This window comes from Rhipicephalus microplus, chromosome 4 (assembly GCF_043290135.1).
Source record: "Rhipicephalus microplus isolate Deutch F79 chromosome 4, USDA_Rmic, whole genome shotgun sequence".
NCBI lineage: Eukaryota > Metazoa > Arthropoda > Arachnida > Ixodida > Ixodidae > Rhipicephalus > Rhipicephalus microplus.
This window is the reverse complement of record NC_134703.1, coordinates 187304980-187329390: the sequence shown is the minus strand read 5'-3', so window position 1 is coordinate 187329390 and position 24411 is coordinate 187304980. Positions and strand designations below refer to the sequence as shown.

Genomic DNA, 24411 nt, shown 5'->3' with positions numbered 1-24411 from the left:
AACGTCTTGAGTTCAACCTTCTTCAACCTCGTTCTCATTGGTCTTGTGGAACGACTACCGAGTGTGGTCAAGCTATCTGTGTACGCTTACGACATCTGGGTCTGGTCTTCTGGCGTGACAAGACCTCAGGTACGCGCAAGGCTTCAGAAAGCTGCGACGTGGGTATTAGTGTACCTATATGAACAGGGCCTCATGATTTCGCCAGCGGAATGCGCAGTGATTGCTTTTAATCGAAAGCCAATGAGACCATACGCTATATCTATCGACGGCCAAGACATACCGTATGTCAGGACGCACAGATTCCTAGGCGTATTCATTGATAGAGACCTCTGCTGGGGCCCACATGTGGCCCACTTGAAGAAGAGGCTGAGAGACATTGCTAACTTATTCAAGTATCTTGGAGGAAAAACCTGAGAGACTTCAGTACTTGCAATGATGAAATTTTACAAGACGCTTTTTATCGGCTATTTGCGATACAGCTTGCCTGTGGTAACCAATACCTGCAGAACCAGCATTCGCACTTTCGAAAGCATCCAGGCTATAACTCTGCGAGCTTGTCTGGGGCTACCTCATGTTCATCAACAGTTGAGACAATTGCGATCGCAAATGACTACCCGCTCAAAATGCATATTGTAATGGAAGTGCTCAGAGCACACGTTAGGCATGTTACTTGCGCCCCTGCCCTTCATCTAGCCTCACTGCGAGAAGATCAACCTCGTGTCTCATTTTGCAAGACAGTCTTGACATATCGTACACGGATACCCACGTGATATGGTATCCGCATGTTGAACTCATGGTTCCAGACATACGGTCAAAAGCTCGGCTTTCATCTCCAGCGCTAAAGCAGCTCTCTTTTCTTTTGTTGTATGAGAAGTACAGTGAGCATAACCATTTATATACTGACGCTTATACTAAAGTAGATGGGTCTGCAGGGTCGGTGATCTTTCCGGCAACAGCGACATTGACGAAGATTTGGTTGTCTCACCAGACGTCATCGACAGCTGCGGAACTTGCTGCTCTACGTAGTGCAGTTAAAGTCACTAAACACCAAGAAGCCAAGAAATGGATAGTGTTTTTTTAAAAGACTCCAAAGCAGCACTACAGTGTTTAGTGTTCGCCTTACACCGAGGACCTTATGAACAACTTGTGTTGTAAATTAGAAAGTTAGTTCACCACCTCTTCGACGAAGGACACGAAATCAAGTTTCAGTGGCTTCCAAGTCACAGCGGCATATTGGGCAACGAACATGCCGATGCAGCTGTTCGATCAGCACACGAAGATGTCACGTGAAGAAGAATCCATTCCATTTTCAAGGACTGATGCTGCAATGAAAATCTAAAAAAAACTCTCAAGCATTTCCCTGAGGGCGAAGATGGTTAAGTGCGAATACACGGGGTGATGCTATGAGGAGTATTTATTAATTCGCACTATTATACTTATTAATCACACTATGGTGCCTCTATGGTGTAATGGTTCCTGGGAATCGTAATTTGATCACACGGGGGAGTTTACGTTAACTCACTGGCGAATGCCAACGGATTTCAACTTTACTCCCCCTCACGACCTGCTCTCGACGGGAGACTGAGAGAGAAGGTCGGCACGCGAGAGAGAGGGGTGCGCGCGCAGCTGCAGCGAGCGAGGAGAGCGCAGGAGCGAGCGAAGGGGGAGGGGGTATAAGGCGCGTTACTGACACCGACATCAGCGTCGCGTCCGTGGCTTATTCGGTAGAGCGTCGCGCTGCGGCCCGCCAAGTCCTCTTTCTTTTAAAGATAGAGAGAAGACTGCGGACGCCGTCGACGGCGGTGAATGGTTTGCGGTCGCTTATAAAGTGTATTCACACTTAAAAATCGCTAATGAAGAAGTAAAATCCCTGTGGAACGCTGATTGCTCACGACACACGCGATTCCATAGGCTGGACACGTCTCGTCGACTTCGGCCTCCGTCCGGACTATCACCACTTGAGACAACAGTGCTTTGCCGACTGTGGCTTGGTGTCGCTTTCACCAAAGTTTTCGCCTTCTGAATCGGCATGGAAGACAGTGCTGCTTGCGATCATTGCGACAGCGATGATAGTGTGCATTCTCTGGCACTGCCCTCGTTACAGTGCGCTAAGACGGCAGCTAGCTGCTGCGTTTGCTCGCCTTAACAAGAGACCCTTGGCAGAACAGGCAGTGCCTGAAAGGCGACATAATTTGTCTTCACACAGAAAATCGGTGAAGGCCTTATTGAACTTTTTGCGTGGTAGTGACCTATTGAGCAGGCTATAGCACCCCCGCTCACTTTTTTCCCCTTTCTATTTCGCGTTACTATTCAGCTATTCGCTTTCTTTCCCATCTTTGTTTCGCAATCTCCCTTCCCTTAGTTCAGGGTAGCGAACCGGATGCTCCAATTTCTGGTTAAAATTTCCGCATTTCCCTCATTTTATTCTCCCTCTCTCTTCTATTCAGCCGAGCAAGACTAGCCCAAATGAGCCAAACAATATTGTTGTCAATTCTTCTATGTCGACGTCCCCGTGAGCACCAAGAAGCCGAAGCCAAGAAGATACTAGTCACCCCTTACAGACTCTATGACAATTGGGCTAATGTATGTCTAATTAGCGTTAGTTCAGATGAGTACGAATCATGGCTAATAAATAGTCTGATATCCAATCAAACAAACCCAGGATACTGAAGTTTCACGTGAAATAATTCAGATAATTGTGCATAACTGGGCTAAAGACGCAACACCAAGATAAGCATAGATAAATATAACTAAGCATAGTTGACCATTGCATCATCAAACTAATGTGATTATAATTAGGTGTAATTAAGCAACTTCTCATTGAAGGGCCAGTGAACAGGCTCCGACGTTTTTTACACCCCCCATAAAAGCTCAGCAATTCGTAGATTAGACCACAGCCATCACGTTTTCTGAATATTTATTTATTTATTTATTTATTTATTTATTAGAATACCCTCAGGGCCCGTAGGGCATTACAGAGGGGGTGGGTACAACATATATAACACACAAGAAAAAAAGACAAAATAAAGAAACAAGTATCAGATGCGCAAATCAGGAAGGCAACATAAGTCAACTAAAAATGTATAAGAATTCAAGCACATACAAGACAAAGATAGATAATGGAAACTGCGTATAGTTACAAGCATTGCTGAGAAATTGCAGTCTTGAATAACAAAGGGTCTGTTATTGATACAACGGAAGAGGGAGGATGATATTACAGCACTGCGCGCCGTGCAGAGCCTCTAATTCGAAAAACTATTCCCGCGCATCTTTCCTACGCCTGACCAAATCCCTTACACGCGCAATGACGTCAACTCGGTGATCGGCGAGTTGACGTAACATGCAGCTGGCCGATTGGTCTAAATCAGGTTCGAAAAAACAGTAGTGAAGTCAACGTCAGTTCCTGTTCCCACCCACAGCTACGAAACTGCCCGTTATTTCTTGGTACTGCCGTGAAAGAATCACCCTCGCAGTTGTCGTGTGCACGTGTACACTCCACGCTCAACTACAGTACCAGCGCATACGTGCGAACGTACTTCGCCCTTGATATTAGCAACGCATGTAAAAAGCGTTGCTCTGTCGTCGGCTGCAAATCGAGCGACTGGGCATCGAAGAAGCATTGGCACTGGTTGCCTCTCGATGGGGCCCGGCGCACTGCATGGCTGAAGTGAATCGGCCATCCAGTGACGTATACGTCGGGGACATGATCGTTTGTGGTCGACACTTCGCACCTGACGCTTACACGGTTGAACCGCGGCTGGTGGCGTCGATAAAATGTGGCATCGTACCAAGGTTGACGCGGACAGCACTGCCGACGTTTTACCTCCCCAAGACACCGGTGAGTAGTGCCGATTCCTAACGACGCTTTCACCTTGGCTAGCTTCCAGTCTGAGTGACCATATAATCGCTTCCTCTTTATCCCTCGGCTGACAGCACACGCGCACGCCGCGTCGAATTCATTGTTTATCTACTTTCGCGCCACTTATCGTGTCGCCTTGTGTGCATGCCACGCCTATAGGCGTAGTTGTTCAAAGCGAGTCACTTTTACCCGCACATGACCGTTAATCAGCACGCGTTTCTCTTCAATTATACAGTGGTGTCCCCTGCAGCGTTTTATTGTGGAAGTTACCGCCGCAACACGCTTACAATGTCTCGAAATGTGTTACCTCACATGGCCGAGTAAGATGCAAAGCAGAGCCAGATTGCAGTTGTGCATCGTAGCAGATTAACTCGCGGCGATTGCAATAAAGCCTGTGTCATCATGGGCCCTATATTTCTCCTATTCCCATTATTGCAGGTTCATCATGCTGCAGTGTCAACGGGGCCTGATGATTTACCCTCAGCTGCATTGTCGAACAACCTCGACAAGACATCCCAAGTGAGTTTTCAGAATCTAGTTCAGTCCTGCCAACAATATAACTGTGGTTGATGTAGATTTATCTGTAAATAAACAGTGATATCTATGTCGAGATGTAATAATGTGTGAGAATGTAAGCTGTGTAATACTTGTCAGACATACAGTTGCGTAAACAGTTTACCCACTAATTCATTGCTATTATTGATTTTCTCACTCTGTGAGCAATAAATTTGTAATCTACGTTTTTAAAAAAACTTTATCCACTGTAGTTAGTCAGTTTTAGTGTTATGGAATGTAAAGAACCAAAATTATATATGTCTCCGCCCACGATCTCTTACGCCAGGCCTCCGCTGCTTCATCCACAGCGCAACTTCTCGCTAACCAGGATTATCCCAATCCCCTTCTTTCCTATAATGACGTCCTGTAACATATCAGGCTGAAGTAGACACACTCTAGCCCCACTTGATTTTAAATTAGATATAACATCTCAGATCGCATGGGGACAACTATAATTTCACCATTTTCCAATCGCTATGTATAGTCCAAGATAGCCCCTTCGGTGTACAATCCGAAGTGTAAATTCTGTCATCAGAGGGCCGCTTTATTTTACGTGGTCTGGGAGCGCCAAATTGGTCAAAGCATATCGGCCAATCATAATGCCACATTAGTCGAGTGGGAAGCGACCCTGTCCTGTTCTGAGTCAGTGCAGCAATGAGCCCTGCTAGACCAAGCCTGGACGAAGCCACTGGTCTTCCGGACTAGGAGGTGCAACCACTATAGCGACTTATTTAGTCGCATTAAATGTTTTATTCACTCTCTGTCTGTCTGATTGATCCGCGTCAAATGGACTACCATGATACGTGCGAGATCTGCCTTATTTTTTGTATTCTATTAGAATGATCGTGACGATGAGAGGTCTCACCGAGTGTAGGTCCGTGGTCTTCGGTTGCAGGGCTGGGTCGACGACGCGTCCGGGTTGCTGTTTCGCGATCCGTGATGGCCGAGTGTAGGCCCAGTGGGTCGGTGTCGGAACGTATCCTGGCTGCGACACCTCGCCTGCCCAGGCGCACGATGGGCTTGAAGGAAAGCACGAGATAAAGCCAACCGTAAACTATCAATCGAGAGCTTTGCGATCTGCGCACAATACACGTAAGGCTGTCACTCAATCATATTCTGTTATGTGGTGGTAACACGGTCTGAGCCCCACTGAGGTAAGGTATATCGTAAAGGGATCGCCGTAGAATATAATGGCAGGGGTGTATCATATATCACAACCAAGTCTCCCTTCAACAAGCGCGCGAAGGTGCAGTCTAGCCCGGCCGTGGTCATAGAGGCGCAGTTCGCAGGGCCGCCGTCAGTCGCACACTAGAAGATTGCAGGTTCTTTTCAAAAAGTATATAGTAAGGCTGATTTTATTTCTTTCCGCGGAAACCTGGTGCAGGAGGGAGATCTCACTGCACTGGTTGTGTGGTGGGCTGTACCACTACCATCGCACCAGTTACCAGTCGTCTGCTAGCGCACTGGAGCTTACTGGAACATGGAGCTTAAGGTGTTCGTAGTGAGAAACAGCGGCAAGTAAATGCGGAGAAAAATTAACACAGCACTTGTCCACGTTTACTTCGCGCTGTTTTTAACTATGGATACGTACCAACTGAGTCAGATTCACTCTTCTTTGAGTTGAAGGTGAGCCGCTGTCATGGTGCATTGTCATCTCTGCATTTTATCTTCTTTTAGAGCAGCACTGCATTGTGAACTTCTTAGTCAAACTGGATAAAATCCGGTCTCTTTATGGTAGTGATATCATAAGCCGATCAAATGTTTCGGAATAGAACAATTTCTTTTTCGATATAGAAGAGAGCAAGTGAAAGATTAGTTAACGATCAGGACACTCTTCACAGGCCGAATGTCATGACAGTGCACCAAGCCTCACCACCTTTGCCCTCATGAACTTCCTGATCAAACATGACACAACATAGCTTCACAGCCACCCTACAACACAGACGTCACAACTTCAAACCTGCTCCCCTTTTTTTCTGACTGAAAAGCACCATCAAAAACCAGCACCAAGGCTCCGTTCAGGCTATTCAAGAAATTCTAACGAGAGAGCTCAAGAGAATTCCAGTTTCTGCGTTCTAGGGAGCCTTGCGTTACTGAAAAGTTACTGGAAACACTAGGTTGATGCACAAAGGGCATAATTTGCAAAAGATTATTAAGTTTATTTGTCAAATTTTGTTAAATTCAGTTCTGATACTTTATAAGCAACCAGGCATGTATGTAGCCTGCAAAGGAATGGACAAAACGACATAATAATCCTTGAACTTCCTTACAGAGTTCCCGTAGGGCAAATGCTACGCGATAGGAGATATCTTAATATGAGTTCTGGTTATGGCCTACCTCGTCGAGCATCAAGTCGTCGGTGGGGCTCCGAATCCGAAGGCGGTGATCACCTCGAGAAACTCCGTTATCCTGGTCAAAAGTGAAAGGAAAGGTGCACCGTTACTACCCCGACAGCTAACGACACAAACTCATCTCTATCTAAAATGTAAGCTAGCTGCTGGATTAACAAAGGCTTCACTGTACAAAAAAAATTCAAACACACTTTACAGATTCCCCATTGTGCTTGGCCAAAGCCAGTGATTGCTGAGACAGTGTGGAGAGGCCACCGCTAGCACTGATCCAGAGCATGGACGGACGTTTGTGACCACGAGAGTGAGACATTAAAGGCTTTCGCTTTAATACTGCTCTCCATGCGGGTTAGTTGGTAATGTGTGTAGTAGGTGTAGTTGTGCATTTCTCGATGAACACACGTGGTCGGGCACTAAGCCACAACGTTGCTATATTTAAGCATATCAGCATCGTTCATACCAAAGCTCATTACGTGTATGACTCTCTTTTTTACTTCATTCCGAATGTTCGAATATAATGACACCGAATTCAATGTGTTGTTATAATGCAGACTGCTGACTAACTCTTGCCAGGCTACTTACCCATACTTTTCCGCTAACTCCGACAAAAGGCCAGAGTCCAAGCTTCTCGTGAAATAACTATTAGCTTCATTCGTGTCCCATTTCATTCTCCCGTTCCATTTGCTTGCGCCGCTTGCTGCTAAACTCATCAGATTTTTTTGCGTTTTTGTTTTTAAATACAATTCATGGTAACGACAGTGAGCGTCAGAGGTCTCGCTGACCTTTTAAGTGCGAATCACATTAGGGGCCGGACTTCTCGCCCTACCATGCCTTTCTTGTGTCGTGATCACGCTCACAGTAAAGCGCTTAATATAGGCAATAGAGGAAGCTAGTGAAGTTTAAAATATGTTTCAAATGAACGGAAGTGTTCTCAAACATTATAATTACAAGAAATAATCAAGAAGTAATCGTACTAGATAACTAAAACCACAAAACACATCTACAAAGACCTGCGGCTGATACCGTGATTGCGCAAGAGAGAGCGCGACTACCTCGCCGACCCCAGTGAATGCCCCTCCCCCTCAGCTTCAACGTTGTTTGGTGGCTGTATCTGAAATGGGAAGCAACGACACAGAACTCGCTGCAGACGATGTGTATCTCGACTTCCGTAACAAGCAAAAAGTTGACTAATTACAAAAGTAAAACAATCACCAGGCCTGCGCTCACTCTTAAAAAAGTATTAGTACTTGCTAACTTTGGGAGAGTAATGGTTTGTCACATACTTTACCACCCTGCTAGTAAGTACCGTTAGGAACGGTGAAAATGATGACAGTTGCCACTCTTCTATTCATAACAGCCCTTAGTAACGTCTACAGTCCTAGCCATTACTAACAATAGGTAGTAACTTGAAAGGTTCTAAGAAAAAAATGTAGCAATCAATACTAGAGCTGTGTGCGGGCCACGTCTCAGAGCCAGAGCCTGACACTAGAGGGCTGCGAGCCTATGCGGCCCGGCCCAACGTACAAAAAGAAAAGCCCGGGCCCGCCCTGGTCTGATCGCACGGCGTGGCATTATGAAGGTTTGCTGTGGACACACGTTGTTTTTCGATAATGTGGCGTTTCATTGAACATCTCAAAGTGAAACATAAGGGTACGACAGGTCACAATCACTGTTTGCAATGATTACGAGTTGTAGTGTAAAAAAACATGGCTGATCCTTCCGTCATAAAAATCTGCATAACACAAAAGCGAAACGTGTCTTCATGAATGTAGTGTTTACTGTGTAGTGATATGTGTCACAGAGGTGCGGCGATGGCGTAGTGGTTAGAGCAACCGCCTCGCATGCAAGAGGTCCGTGGTTCAAATCCCAGTGCCGCCCAGTTCCCAACCGGATTTAAAAAAATCCGCTTGTTGGTGGAACTGCATTAAGAGGCCTCGGGTGTGGCCTCACCGGCAACCACCGCCGGAAACGCACTCCCTCACCAGAGAAGGATGGGCCACCCTGGTGCAGTATCTGGCCACTACCTCCCACATGCATACGTCAAATAACTCATGGCCCTCAGTCCCCAGCAGCTGCGAAGCAACTGACCACGGCGGCGGTCAGATCTGCAACGCAGCAGAGGGTGCTAAGAATCTCTGGATCCGGACAGGCCGCCATTGGAATCTGAACTTGGCAACGCTTAACGCTAGAACATCATCTAGTGAGAGAAGTCTAGCTGTACTATTCGAGGAGATAGAAGGTGGTAAATGGGATATAATAGAGCTCAGTGAGGTTAGGAGGACATTTGAGGCCTATACCGTGCTCCAGAATGGGCACGTCCTTTGCTATCGGGGCTTGGCAGCCAGAAGAGAACTGGGAGTAGGGTTCCTAATTCACAGAAACATAGCTGGCAACATAGAGGAATACTGTAGCATTAATGAAAGGGTGATAGATATCGTAATTACACTGAATAAAAGATACAAGATGAAGGTAGTACAGGCTTACGCGCCTACATCCAGCCATGATGACGCCTCAGTTGAAACCTTCTATGAAGACGTGGAATCGGCAATGAGTAAGGTAAAAACACAGTATACTATATTGATAGGCGACTTTAATGCAAAGGTAGGGAAGAAGCAGGCTGGAGACCAGGCAGTAGGAGATTATGGCATCGGTACTGGAAACGCCAGAGAAGAGCTACTTGTAGAATTCGCAGAACGCAATAATTTGCGGATTTTGAATACCTTCTACTGAAAACGAGAAAAACGCAAGTGGACATGGAGGAGCCCTGATGGTGAAAATAAGAACGAAATAGACTTTATAATGAGTGCACACCCAGGAATCGTGCAGGATGTAGAAGTGGTTGGCAAGGCATGATGCAGTGACCATAGAATGGTACGGTCTCGAATTCGCCTAGACTTGCAGAACGAACGACAGAAACTGATACGCAAGAAGCCAATCAATGAGCTAGCACTGAGAGGGAAAGTACAGGAATTCAGAGTGTCGCTGCAGAACAGATATTCGGCTCTTAGTGAGGAAACCAACCTTAGCGTAGATACAATGAATGATAATCTGACGAGTATTATTAGGGAGTGTGCAGTGGAAGTTGGAGGCAGGGTGGTTAGACAGGACACTGGCAAGCTTTCCCAGGAAACGAAGAACCCAATGAAGAAGCGTCAAATCATGATAGTGTCAAGTACAACAGACAAAATAGAACTGGCAGAGCTTTCGAAGTTGATTAATAGACGTAAGATATGCGATGTAAGAAGGTATAACATGGAGAGAATTGAACACGCTCTGAAAAACGGAGGAAGCGTCAAAGCAGTGAAGAGGAAACTTGGGATAGGCAAAAGTCGGATGTATGCACTAAGGGACAAAAAAGGCAAAATAACTACCAATATGGATAAGATAGTTAAAATAGCGGAGCAGTTTTACAGAGATCTGTACAGTAGCCGAGACAACCACGACCTTAATACTATAAGAACTAGCAGTAACCCAGATGACACCCCTCCAGTAATGATAGAAGAAGTCAGAAAAGCTTTGGAGAACATGCAAAGAGGCAAAGCTGCTGGTGAGGATCAGGTAACATCAGATCTGCTGAAAGATGGCGACAGATTGTGTTAGAAAAACTAGCCACCCTGTTTACGAGGTATCTCCTGACGGGAAGAGTACCAGAGTCTTGGAAGAGCGCTAACATCATCCTAATACATAAGAAAGGAGATGACAAGGACTTGAAGAATTACAGGCCGATCAGCTTGCTCTCTGTAGTATACAAGCTATTTACGAAGGTAATTGCTAACAGAGTAAAGAAATCATTAGAATTCAATCAATCAAAGGAACAAGCAGGATTTCGAACAGGCTACTCAACAATTGACCACAATAATACTATCAATCAGGTAATACAGAAATGCTCAGAGTATACCCAACCACTATACATAGCCTTCATAGATTACGAGAAGGCGTTGGATTCAGTAGAAATATCAGCCGTCATGCAGACACTGCGGAATCAGGGCGTAGGTGAAGTATATATAAACATTCTGGAAGAAATCTACAGGGGATCAACTGCTACCATAGTGCTTCATAAAGAAAGCAACAGAATACCAATCAAGAAGGGTGTAAGGCAGGGGGACACAATCTCCTCAATGCTATTTACCGCGTGCTTACAGAAGGTTTTCAGAAGCCTAGAATGGGAACAGTTAGGGATAAGAGTTAATGGAGAATACCTTAGTAACCTGCGCTTCGTCGATGACATTGCATTGCTGAGTAACTCAGGGGAAAAATTGCAACTCATGATTACGGAGTTAGACAAGGAGAGCAGAAAGGTGTGTCTTAAAATTAATCTGCAGAAAACGAAAATAATGTACAACAACCTCGGAAAGGAGCAGCGCTTCGAGATAGGTAATAGTGCACTTGCAGTTGTAAAAGACTACGTGTACTTAGGGCAGGTAATAACCGCGGAGCCGAACCACGAGATTGAAGTAACTAGAAGAATAAGAATTGGGTGGAGCACATTCGGCAAGCCCTCTCAGATTATGACAGGTAGATTGCCACTATCCCTCAAGAGGAAAGTATATAACAGCTGTATCTTGCCGGTACTTAGCTATGGAGCAGAAACCTGGAGACTTACAAAGAGGGCTCAGCTTAAATTGAGGACGACGCAGCGAGCAATGGAAAGAAAAATGGTAGGTGTAACCTTAAGAGACAAGAAGAGATCAGAGTGGATTAGGCGACAAACGGGGGTTAAGGATATCATAGTTGAAAAAAAGAAGAGGAAATGGACATAGGCCGGGCATGTAGCGCGTAGATAGGATAGCCGCTGGTCATTAAGGGTAACTAACTGGATTCCCAAAGAAGGAAAGCAGGTTAGGAGGAGACAGGAGGTTAGGTGGGCAGATGAGATTAAGTTTGCGGGTATGAATTGGCAGCAGCAAGCACAGGACCGGGTTAACTGGGGGAACATGGGAGAGGCCTTTGTCCTGCAGTGGACGTAGCCAGGCTGCTGCTGCTGCTGCTGATGATGATGATGTGTGTCACTACACAATGAGCACTACTTCTATGGTAGCTGTACAATTTCTATTGGTATTTTGCAGGTACAGCAATATTTAACGTGTACACCACGTTCGAACTAACATGGCGGCTTTGTACACAATGGCCAACAGATGGCAGCAATTTTGCATAAGGTCTATAGCTGACGTCTTGAACGGCAAAAGAATATTGCTTGAAACAAAACAAGCAAAACGTCATCATTTCCTTAGCCAAAAAGTCCCACACGGCAGTTTCTGTTCAACTCAGTTGCGGGGCAATTATCACGCAGATTACGACTAGCAATACACTACTCACATTCATGCGATGCCTGTATTTAAGGCGGCGGTTCGTGTGTCAATCATGTTAAAGTGAATTTGCAGGAAAACTAATCATTGTTCACAAAGTTGCAAACAAAAGAGGAATGTAACTGCAGTACGTTTACACAACTGCACTCCCTTTTCCCAGAAAATATGAAAATGATTTTCAGTTGTGCTGAGAGGGACAACGAGCGCAAAATAACGCAAAATTCATGTTTCCGGGTATTGCACTCGGCAAGCCCCTCTCTGCTGCCGCATAAAAGACATTCAAGCAAACCCCATAATTTCACTTCTCGGCTTGTTGCAGGCACAATAGCGTGTCGGTAAATGCTTTCACTATACTGATAGAACGTAATGCATTGATAAAGCAAAATCACCCTTATTCTTCAGTTTTGACTGAGCTTCCTCGTTCATCTGAAGAGTGACTTAAGCGAATAATTGTCAGAGGCTACACAACAAATTTAGGAGCTCCGCGAAGAACCTCAACGCATCAGTAATTGCGGAGGCCAGGCACTCATCATTTCGTGTAATGAGGACAGTGAAATATTGTCGACCCTACCAGGGTGTTTTTGTATACAATGAAAACCATCACTTGGAAATCACGAAGCTGACCGAGAAAGACGAGACAAAGCGCTAAACTAACAACTCGGTGTTTATTTATGTGGCGGCATATACCCTATGCGCGCACGACACCGCCTGAGAAGAAAAGAAAAGAAGGGGGTGGGGGTGAAAGAAGCACACAAAACTGTCAATTCAACGGCCCAGCATATAAGTCAGCCGTTTCAATAAATTCTCGTGTTTCTTGGTCCAAATGTTTGGCAAGTGAATACGCACGGTGTAACAGTGGCTTGCAACTACAACACGCAAAAGCACCGCAAGGTGGCCTGACAAGGCAAGTTTTCTCGCATTGTACCTGCACTCCCACGAGCCATCATTTGTACATTAATCATATAACATGTCGGTGTAAATGTTGCACTATATATCAGCTTCATAATTTTTGCGCTACGTTATCAGTTATGTCTATCTAACACGATCAACTTCATACTCCTGCGTATAAAACTTTTATACGTCCAATCCTCGGGTACTAACCTGTGGGTTGGGATACCCATATCGACGTAAATATTTTTAAAAAACTTGAAATGATTCAAAGAAATGCTATCCAGTTTGTTTATAATCGCTGCAGTTCCTTTACGTCGCACAGCGAACTGTTATGGGATTAATTTTATCTGCTGCTATTTATTATTTTCATGTCTAATTTTATTAGCAGTATTACCATCTTGTTATAAAATAGCTGTATTGTTACTGTTGAATGACCTCATTGGCCTTTGCTCACAAATCCACATCTTTTTCTGCATTTTGTTGCGTAATTACCCCATGTATGTTGCCATAGGAGGTCCCCATTTCCGTTTTTCTGAAACTTTGAGACCTAACCTTGTACTATTCCAACCATGTAACTGAACTGAAATATGTAATAAACTTGACTTGACTTGAACTATACCTTGAGAAAGCTGACTTAGATATATTACACACTAGACGGCAGCCTGGTTAATTTAAGCGCCTGTTTTTACTAGAATGCGTACATAACACAGTTCTTCACCGATGAACTCGTTCAAAGCATAAAAAAAAAAACCAGTACTCTTGTTTGTTTTATTGATTTATGCGTGGGGTTTAACATTCTAAAACTACCATATGAATATGACCAACGCCGTAGTGGAGGGCTCCGGAAATTTAGACCACCTGAGGTTCTTTAACGTGCACCCAAATCCGAGCATACGGGCCTACAGCATTTTCACGTCCTTCGAAAATGCAGCCGCCGCAGCCACGATTCGATCCTGCGACCTGCGGGTCAGCAGCCGAGTACCTTAGCTACTAGCCCACCGCGGTGGGGCAAAAGAGGAGCATTCTTATCCGTCGAAAGCTTTCAAAACCTTGTTGTGTCCACCCACCACCACTAACTACCATGATCTATCTGCGGAACTGTGCAATTATTTAGGGCAACAATTTAAACAACAATGTTCCATTGGCTTTCATTTTTCTTTTATGTTTCTACCCCAATATTATGCCTTGTAATGCATGTGCAAGAGGCTTCACTTTGAGCTGCGTTTTCCAGTACTTTTCTTTTCATGTCAACCATTACGTGTACGCGTGTCATCAACATGTATGCGTCTTGCTGGTATTGCCCCCTTTAAATGACGTTGCATTTCAGATCTTACGCAATTAGCAGATAAGTGTTCCTACGTTTCCGTCTGATGTATTACTGAGCTCTCCCGCACGATCTTTCTGTTGTATTTCTGTTTCTTTATATGCATTACCCACCCTGCCTAAGGACACTTATGAGAGGCTGATAGTACTTCCGGAATAAATAATTATCGTAATTACTAAAATAACATCCTCTGTACTTTGCCAATATAGCGTTTCTTTATGTACGTAATTATACAGAATATCTTTGTTCAAATTCTGTACCTGCGAAGTTTTTTTTTTTTACCGACCTGAACTTCTAGCCAGATATGTGTGACTCATGTGCTGTTTGATTCTACTCTATTTGCGCATGTTGTGGTCTACTGCATAGCATTTTGTGCGCCTCTTTCAACTTATAGCATATTTTATGTGCTAAGCGAACAGTAGCCGGTGCCACCGCAACCTCTCCTATTCATTATTTCAATTAAAGAAATACAGTATCTTCCACAAGAGTTCATTTTTTTTCTTCTGAATATGCATGGTGCGTACAAAGACCACAAGACGAGGATACTGAAAAAAATGAAAGGTGGTGTGTCACGCCGGGCTACCGCGTTACTTTGGCAGTGACCATGAAAGGATAGAAACATACCTCACTACGACACGTCTGATGTAGCAATGTGCATCAAGGCTAACACAATATTAGAACGCCTCAAGTTGTTTATAATACGAGCTACGTTTTTCAAACATTGTCTCAGAGTCTGCTTTCGACTCCGTTGCTAGAACTGAGAATTCATACCAGACTACACACGATGGAATCGGCTATGGTGAGAGCACTATGACATGCCCGGAGGATATCGATGCGACAGTGTATTTGTAAACAAATATGTCTGCCACCTCTTTCTATATTTCCCGTATGACGATACACCAAGACGTCGCAATCAACGTGAAGTGACGACATTCACAAAGCTTCGTTCAATATTTATTTATTTTCTTTATACATACTGTTAATCCCAGAGGGATTATAACAGGTGGACAGTCTAAAGCAGTGATTAAATACCGTGAATAGAAAGGGGAAAAATAATTAGAAAAATTAACAAAACAACAACAAAAAATATATAAGCAAATTTGTCAAAGTACAATCATATTGGCGCTTTACTTAAATAACCAGAAAGATCACATAGCACCATATTATATTTGCGAGGCTATCAAGTCGCTTTCTACTAGTTTTGAGAAAGTGGCTAAGGATGTGCTACTGGTAATGGAGGGGGACAGGTTATTCCGTTCTCTGATCGCAAGCGGGAAGAACGACAATTTGAAGGCATCTGTGTGAAATCTGTAAGGGGCAAGGGTATGAGAATATTTGTGGCGGGTAGTTCTAGCTGTGTATAGCTTTATGTAGCGGAACTTGTCTGTGTTTAGGTGACCATGTAACAGTTGGTAGGTGCATCAGCTTTAAGCGTGCCAATATCGCCCGGTTTTTTATGGTTAACAGTCCAGCCTTCTTAATCAACTCCGTAGGTGAATCTGTTCGGTTAAATTTGTTAAATATGACCCTAAGCGCTTTTCGTTGAACAGCTTCGAGCTTGCTGGTTTGTTTTTTTGTGTGTACGGGAACCAGGCAGTGTTTGCGTACTCCAGGATGGGTCGTATAAGTGTATCGTAGGCCAGTAACTTTGTGTGTGGTGGTGCTTGCTGTAATTGCCTTTTTATAAATAACAGTCTTTACAGCGCAGATGATGTGATTTAATGAATATGAGCATCCCACCGTAGGTCATGTGACAGAATTACCCTTAGATACTTATGTTTCGTGGCTTCAGAAAGGGTAGCTGAATTGATGACGTAATTGAAATTGGATGAATTCTTTTTTCTAGTTATGGATAAGAGCGCGGACGGTTTTCGTTGATGTTCATTTACCAATAACTGCACGAGGCTGAAACTGCAACTAGCACTGTATTTAAGGCGATATGGTTATCGTGTGAGTAGATTTCTTTGTACAGGATGCAGTCATCTGCAGATAATCTGCATCCAACATTAACAGATGAAGGAAGATCGTTCACGAAAAGTAAGAATAATACCGGCACAAAACACTGCCTTGCGGCACGCCAGAGGTCACCAGTAGGATTGAAGATTGGACATGGTTTAATTCCACGAACTGCGACCTGTCTGTTAGGAAGTTAGTAATCAAGTCAAGAATTTGGCCCTTGCCTAGAAAAAGTTGGAGTTTCAAGATGAGTTTGCTGTGCTACACCCGATCAAATCCTTTCGAGAAATGTACAGAATAAGATCAATTTGTTTTTGGCGATCAATGCTTAGTGAGGCGTCATGGACCATTTTAATGAGTTGTGTTACAGTAGACAAGCCCTGGCGGAAGCCGTGTTGGAAAGGGGACAGTATTTTTTGTTCTTCTAGGTGATTCGTTATGTGCTTTAAGATTATGTATTCGAGCAGATTACCAACCTTACATGTAATGAGATGGGCCGATAATTAGAAGGTTGGTTTTTATTTCCGGACCTATGTATAGGAATCACTTTTGCTATTTTCCAATCTTTTGGTTGGGTAGGCAACGACAATGATCGGTTAAAAAGCAGGCACATGTATTTTGTTATGTCCCTGTACACGCGTTGTGTCCTGTACACGCGTAGGCTGTGTCACTATTTGTGAATGGTTTAAAGAAAGAATTAAATCGTAAATTATTTCTGAGCAGGCGCTTTGGTACTGCATTGATTCCCAGCTGAAGTCAGGCAGATTAAAGTCCCCCACTAGGATAACTCTGGCATTAGATGCGTGACGCCACATATACGTGCACAGGGCATCCATATACTCAAGGTTTGATGATTTCCAATACAAGTTTACTTTTATCAGTGACTCGATGATATAATCACAACATCTGCAGTATTTCTGTCTGAAGCAGGCAACATTAGCAGAGAAACGCTCGAGTTGCCAAGATATCAACATAACAAAAACAGTGTCACTGAATATACCTGCATTACAATTAACAATAAATATAAGTACATATATTGACACGTGCGTTTGTGTAAAAAAAAATGACGATAGCAATGTTTTGCCGATTCCGGCTAGTAGGACTGCGGCTATCTTTTTTGGGAAAAGACGAAGTAGGCGTGTTGCAGTTTACTTGTAATCTTAATTTATTATATTAGGTACCGTTACCATTTCTCTTTTTTCTCTTCATATATTTTAACGTTTTGGAGTGACCTTTCAAACTTTCAACTACTCATTCTTGGCTAATCCCCCATAGTGAGTACTTGCCATTATTTTTAAAGCAAAATAAAATAACAAGCTGTACAGCTCATATACAGTTAGTTAAATTGGTTTGGGCAGCAGGGAATAAGGGACTTTTCCTCAATGAAATGGCGAATGAATTAGCTAAGTCATCGTTAACAGGCCAGGTTGTTCACATATGACCAGCATCTAAATTCGTTATAGGGGCTAGATATAGGAGGATAATTGTGTTAGAAGAATTTTCTTTGCCATCCATAATAAACAAATAAGAATTTCAACACCTGATCATCATTGGAACAGTAAAATATGTGTCACGCGTGCAGTTGAAGCCGAAATCACAAGGCTGAGGTGTCATAGTCCTTATCTCAATTTTTATTTACGCTGAGCTGGTCTGGCTGCTTCCCCTAATATTTGGTTTTGTGGAGTCCTTGACACAACAGACCATTATCTGATATATTGTGAAAAATACGCTGCATTGCGCAGAATCACATGAGATGCCGTCTTCCATCTCGTGAGATTGGAGTTGAACACTCCAAATGTACTTTCTTTGGGGGCGTTGCCTTAGGATTCCGTGACGAGAAAGTTGTGGATGCCTTGCAGGAGTTTATGAAAGTTTCAAAGAGATTCAGACTGTAGAACATACTATTATTCCTAAATTTCTTTTTTTCCAAATATCTTTACTCATTCATTTAATTATTGTTGTTACTAAAACCATATGCTTCATTTTCTATATCTATTATTTCTAATTGTCTGTTTCTGCCATTTACTTTTTGCCCTTGCTTTGTCATTAGTTTAAAAAACGTGAGCTAACAAATTAACAGTATTTCGTAAGAACTACCAGGTTTTTGGCCTATCCCTCAGCGTGGGTGTGTGCCACAGCTTCTAGGCCCTTCCTTCCTTCCTTCATTTCTTCCTTCCTTCCATTTTTTTCTGAAAACTCTCTTTCGCCGCCGCAAATTACTGTCATCTTTTGTTCACCTTGCACCGCGACAATATATAAAATGGCTTCAGTCATTTCGGCTAGGAAAAGTTCCGTCGCCGTGTTCAGTATCCCTTTAAAAAAAAGCAGTGGTGGTTGCGGATGCGAACACTCGTCTAATTGCTGTTCCTGCCTTCTACAGGTGTTCGTCCCAGACAGGCCGGGGTCCCGATAGTGACTGCTGCAGCACCTGTCATTTCATCATCCACGTGTCAACGTGGAACGTTGTATTCTGGATAATCTGGCCGCGTAATATCTACCGTTGCCAGCATTCCTGTCGTCGTCCTGCGCCTGCGTGGATCTTCAGTCTAGGCATCAAAAGCAGTGACAGGAGGCACGACCGCGTCAAAGCAGTGGTGGTTGCGGATGCGAACACTCGTCTAATTGCTGTTCCTGCCTTCTACAGGTGTTCGTCCCAGACAGGCCGGGGTCCCGATAGTGACTGCTGCAGCACCTGTCATTTCATCATCCACGTGTCAACGTGGAACGTTGTATTCTGGATAATCTGGCCGCGTCATATCTACCGTTGCCAGCATTCCTGTCGTCGTCCTGCGCCTGCGTGGATCTTCAGTCTAGGCATCAAAAGCAGTGACAGGAGGCATGACCGCGTCAAAGCAGTGGTGGTTGCGGATGCGAACACTCGTCTAATTGCTGTTCCTGCCTTCTACAGATCAGTTGGTTTTACGCAACCCTTGGTATTTAGCTCTGTCTTATACCGCAACCACTGCTGCTGCTGCTGCTGCTCTTTGTATTATTCGCTCGCTCGTGTGTTCACTTGTATTCTTCAATAAGTTTCCTGCTTGTGGTATCACAATGCCTACATCTGTAATAACGCTAACCGAACGCTAGGATACTTACGCCGCAACTTTTCTCGCGCTCCGCTGTCCCTCAAAATTCTATTATACCGATCACTAATTCGCCCAAAGCTTGAGTTCGCGTCCGCTATATGGGATCCCGTGCAGCAAAATTTAATTAACGCATTAGAATCTGTTCAGAACCGCTCAGTTCGGTTCATTTGTCCTAATTATTCCCGTACTGCTAGCATATCAGAAATGAAATCTAACCTTGACCTACCCAATTTAACTGTCCGGAGGAAACTGGCGCGACTGCATTTTTTTTCATAAGATATTTTTTCACAATCCATCAATGAAGCGAGACCTCATTTCACAACCGTCATACCACTCATCGCGCATTGATCACCAGCATAAGGTTGACATTCCGTTTTGCCGCACCAAATTCTTTTCAGCAGCCTTCTTACCGAAAACAGCCGCCGATTGGAACCACCTTCCCTCTTCTGTTGTAACAATAACAGACCCTTTGTTATTCAAGACTGCAATTTCTCAGCAATGCTTGTAACTATACGCAGTTTCCATTATCTATCTTTGTCTTGTATGTACTTGAATTCTTACTTATACATTTTTAGTTGACTTATGTTGTCTTCCTGATTTGCGCATCTGACACTTGTTTCTTTATTTTGTCTTTTTTTTTGTGTGTTATAAATGTTGTACCCACCCCCTCTGTAATGCCCCACGGGCCCTGAGGGTATTCAAATAAATAAATAAATAAATAAATGCCGAATTAGCTAAGAGAATCGAGGACCTTGAGGCAAATTTGGACAGCCGATTGGCAAAACTCGTGGACAGAATTGTGGTTGACGTTACGACGAAGCTTCGAGAGACGGAATTTGATCTCGGTGCTCTAAATTCAGAGGTTAAAAGTATGGATGCTGGCTTGAAAATGCTTAACGACATTGTAGAGACTGTCCGTACTTAACAACAAGAGCTTTGTTCTACTAACAAAGCTTTAAAAAATGAGAACGAGACTTTAAAGAAGGTGGCGGACCTGGAGCAGTACACTCGGATGAACAACGTCGAGATCAAAGGCGTTCCTTCTTCCCAAGGGGAGGACTGTGTTGCCATAGTGCAGTCGATTGGTAACAAAATCAACTGTCCTGTATCGGGCAGTGATCTTGACGTTGTTCACAGAGTGCCAGCTAAGTCTGGCCAACAGAATATTGTGGCCCGTTTCTGTTCACGTGAGCAAAAGAATGAGTTTGTTAGGAAGGCACGTAAGGCTCGCCTGAATACACGTGCTCTTGGTTTTTCTGGAGAGGGCACTCATGCTGTCTTTGTTAATGATCACCTCTCGCCAGATAACAAGAAGCTTTTTGATAAAGCACTTGTTCTCAAACAAGAGAAACAGTGGGCGTTTCTTTGGACTGATAACTGTCAGATAAAAGCAAGGAAATTTACTGACACCAGGGTATTTCGCATAAAATCGGAGATCGACCTGTCTAATATCTCCTAGTTATATCATACATTAGCAATTGTAGCGTCTATTCAATTGCAGGATGGCGTATATTTCACCGTCTGAACTCTCATCACGGATGTCTCAACCATGTAGGGCGTTAATTCACTTTAACGCTCGAAGTATAAGAAAAAATTATGATAATATTACCTCATTGCTGTCGGCCATTGGTCACGAGTTCTCTATCATCTGCATCAGTGAAACGTGGCTATGTGAATATGACAGGGACCTGTTTAAGTTTCCTTCCTATTCTTCTGAATACTGTCACCGAATCGACGATGCTCATGGTGGAGCAGCTATTTTTATATCTTCATGCCTTCACTATCATAGGCGACTGGACTTGGCACTAAGTATTCCTGGTTGCGAATCCGTGTGGATCGAACTTCATGAACCACATTTTTCGCAAGATAGTAAGAATTTAGTTGTTGCCTGCATATATCGCTCTCCGTCGTCATCTGTCGTGGAGTTCTGCCTAGCTTTTGGAAAGGCGTTGAAAACTCTGTCATTAGAAGGGAAACGGGTGATTATTTTAGCAGATATGAATATCAATCTTCTTGATGACACCAACGCAAATGTTTCTAAATACATTTCCTGCTTCAGTGGGAATGGCTACGAGTGCCTCATAACTGCGCCAACTCGTGTTCCACTTCATGGCAATGGCACTATTAGAGATCACATTTTGTCTAACCTCATTAGTTTTCCTGAAGCAGCTGTCATCGAGGTGCCTGTCACAGATCATTATCCTATTTATGCAAGCATAGACATCTCAAATAATAAAATAAGTCGATGCTTCAAGAATATTTTAAATACTGCATCATTCATTAACATCGTCGAGCAGTGTGATTGGTCGGCAGTTAAGAAATGCAATAATGCTGAAATAGCCTACCAACAATTTTCCTCTATCATTTCAAATGCAGTCACGGCCGCTTCAACATTAGTAGTAGGCAGAAAAAAGTACCTTGTCCCAATTAATCCGTGGTTGACACCTAACCTGTTAAAATGTCTGCGGAAAAAGGATAACTTATACAAAAAGACGAAAAAGTGCCCTTTCAATGTTCACCTTCAAAAGCGCTTTAAAGAATATTCAAATACAATAGGAAAGTTACTTAAAGCCGCTAAATTAATGTATTTCGAAGATAAAATAAAGCGAGCCGGAAATGACGTTAAGCAGCAGTGGAAAACTGTAAACAATTTTCTTGGCAAGACTACGGCACATTCAGATATAACCTTGATTCACTCAGAAAAACGTGTGATCGATAACCCATCTGATATCGTGAACTCTTTCAATGACTCATTCGGCATTGGTATTCCTCAGTCGACAGCATCCCTCGAACCCACTTGTTTACGATTACCACATTCATTCTTCCTTTATCCGACGTCACCCGAGGAAGTGTTCACCGTTATCAATAGTATTAGGAATACAAGCGCTGGTCTCGATAAGTTCTTTGCTGCCGACATGAAACTGATAGCTCATTTAATCTGCGATGCATTATGTCATATTATAAATCTTGTATTTGGAACTGGGTTCTTCCCTACATCTCTGAAAAAAGCAAAAATTATTCCCGTTTTTTTTAAAAAGGCGACAAGCGTTTAATCTCCAATTACCGGCCTATAGCAATTATTTCATTCTTCAGTAAGGTCATAGAAAAGCTTTTTGTGGGACGTTTACGGTGTTGTCTAGACAAGTTTCACATTCTTTCTAACAAACAGTTCGGTTTCAGGCCCAGTTACTCAACTGAACTCGCCATGATATCGCTAACAGAGGAAATTAAATATGCTATTGACTGCGGTAGTGTTGTTGGAGGCGTTTTTCTTGACCTTTCAAAAGCATTTGATTCTATTTCGCACGACATTTTATTTCAGAAACTACAATTCATTGGTGTATCTGGCGTTCCACTAGAACTAATTCGTAACTATTTGCGTGATCGAGAACAGGTGGTATATGTGTCCGGTACCTTTTCCAACCCTAAAATCATAAACATCGGTGTTCCACAGGGTTCAATTTTGGGCTCGCTTTTATTTTTAATTTATATGAACGATCTTCCTCAATGTCTAGCACATTCGTCCTGTATACTCTATGCGGATGATACCACTATATTAACTACAGATAAAGACGTTGACTCGATGTTGTTTAAACTAAATACCGACCTGATAAATATCGTTAAATGGTTCAATAAGAATAAATTAGACATAAATGCTAAAAAGTCAAACTTCGTTGTATTTTCGTCACCTAATCGAATTATACCTAGGAACCTCTGTCTTCGTAAGCGATACTCAAATTCATTCTACCTCTAGTACAATGTTTCTCGGGGTCAAATTAGATGCACACTTAAAGTTTAATTCACATGTTTTAGAGCTTACGCGGAAAGCCGCATATGCCATTCGAATATTTATAAAAGTTCGCCCGTTCTTTCGTTTTGAAATATTGTTGTCACTTTACTATGCTTTCTTTCACAGCAACATAATCTATTGCATTTCATCATGGGTAAATGCGTATGCCACTCATTTATCAGCCATCCAACATCTTCAAAACCAAGCATTGAGAATAATAACGTTCAGTGGCTTCATGTCCAATGCATCATCCTTACTCTGTTCGCATGGAATTTTATCTGTTCAGAAGCTGACTAAATATTTCCTCGGCATTCTTATTTACAAATATGTGAATGGAAAACTTCCGATTCCTTTACTACACTCAAGTTAGTTTCCTCAGTCGTCATCGACTCGTTTTGCAAAGGCTAATAACTTCCTTTTACCCAAACCTAGGACTAATTATAGCAAGTTTACCACAAAATTTTCTTTTATTTTCCTGTGGAATTTTTTACCTTTGGAGATCAAAACTAGATCCCTCGAAATGTTTAAAAAAGGCTTGCGTTTGCACCTATTAAATTCTTAATGCATGATATTATATGAACTGAAAGTTATTGCATTTTTCTGTTAGTTTTTTGTGCTCATCGGTACACCTTGTATAACTTAGTTCGCTATTTCGTGTTTATCTGTACAATTTGTATATCTTAATTTTTCTATCCTTACCGTAATAATGCTTGATATTATACAGAGTGAATGTTATTGCATTTTCGTGTTAGTTTTTGCATGCTTAGCTGTACATTTTTTATAACTTACGTTCGCTATTTTGTGCTTATCTGTACATTTTGTATGCCTTCAGTTTTCTTTCCTTACCACTCTTTACTATTACCTTGTATCTTCATGTATGATTTTATAGGAGGTCTCACTCACAGTCTCACGACTTTGAAACCTCCTTCTGTATTTGTACATAACACATGCACTTGTATCACTTGTATTTCAATTCTGAATAAAAAATAAAGAATGGTTTTCAAGCGCAATATTTTTCTACACAGCTGATATGTCAAACGCATTTTGTACGATAGTACTCGCGTATACATGTTCTCACCGTGTGGCCGTTCTGCAGCGCACTCCTCCACGAACCGGAACTCTGCAGCATTTCTTCGTCCTGTGATACCGGAAAATGAGATTAAGACATTAGCTCCACAAATACTAAACATACTTTGTTTGCCCCACGTATATCGCCAGGACCATGTAAGCAGCAAAACTGTCGACAAGCCAGCATTAGCCCTCCTTAAGCCTACTTACGGGCACACGTAAACGAAA

The 24411-nt window shown here is 43.0% G+C and overlaps 1 protein-coding gene across 1 annotated transcript in view; it reads right to left on the bottom strand.

Annotated features, from left to right (window-relative positions):
• The window catches only part of LOC142814081 (uncharacterized), a 148028-nt gene that overhangs the window by 88646 nt on the left and 34971 nt on the right, over window positions 1–24411 (bottom strand). Inside the window, exons 2-4 of the mRNA XM_075892020.1 lie at window positions 24194–24253; window positions 6752–6823; window positions 5280–5433 (exon numbers count right to left, since the gene is read on the bottom strand). Coding sequence (XP_075748135.1) covers window positions 5280–5433; window positions 6752–6823; window positions 24194–24253 — 286 coding nt within the window. The remainder of the gene's footprint in view (window positions 1–5279; window positions 5434–6751; window positions 6824–24193; window positions 24254–24411) is intronic.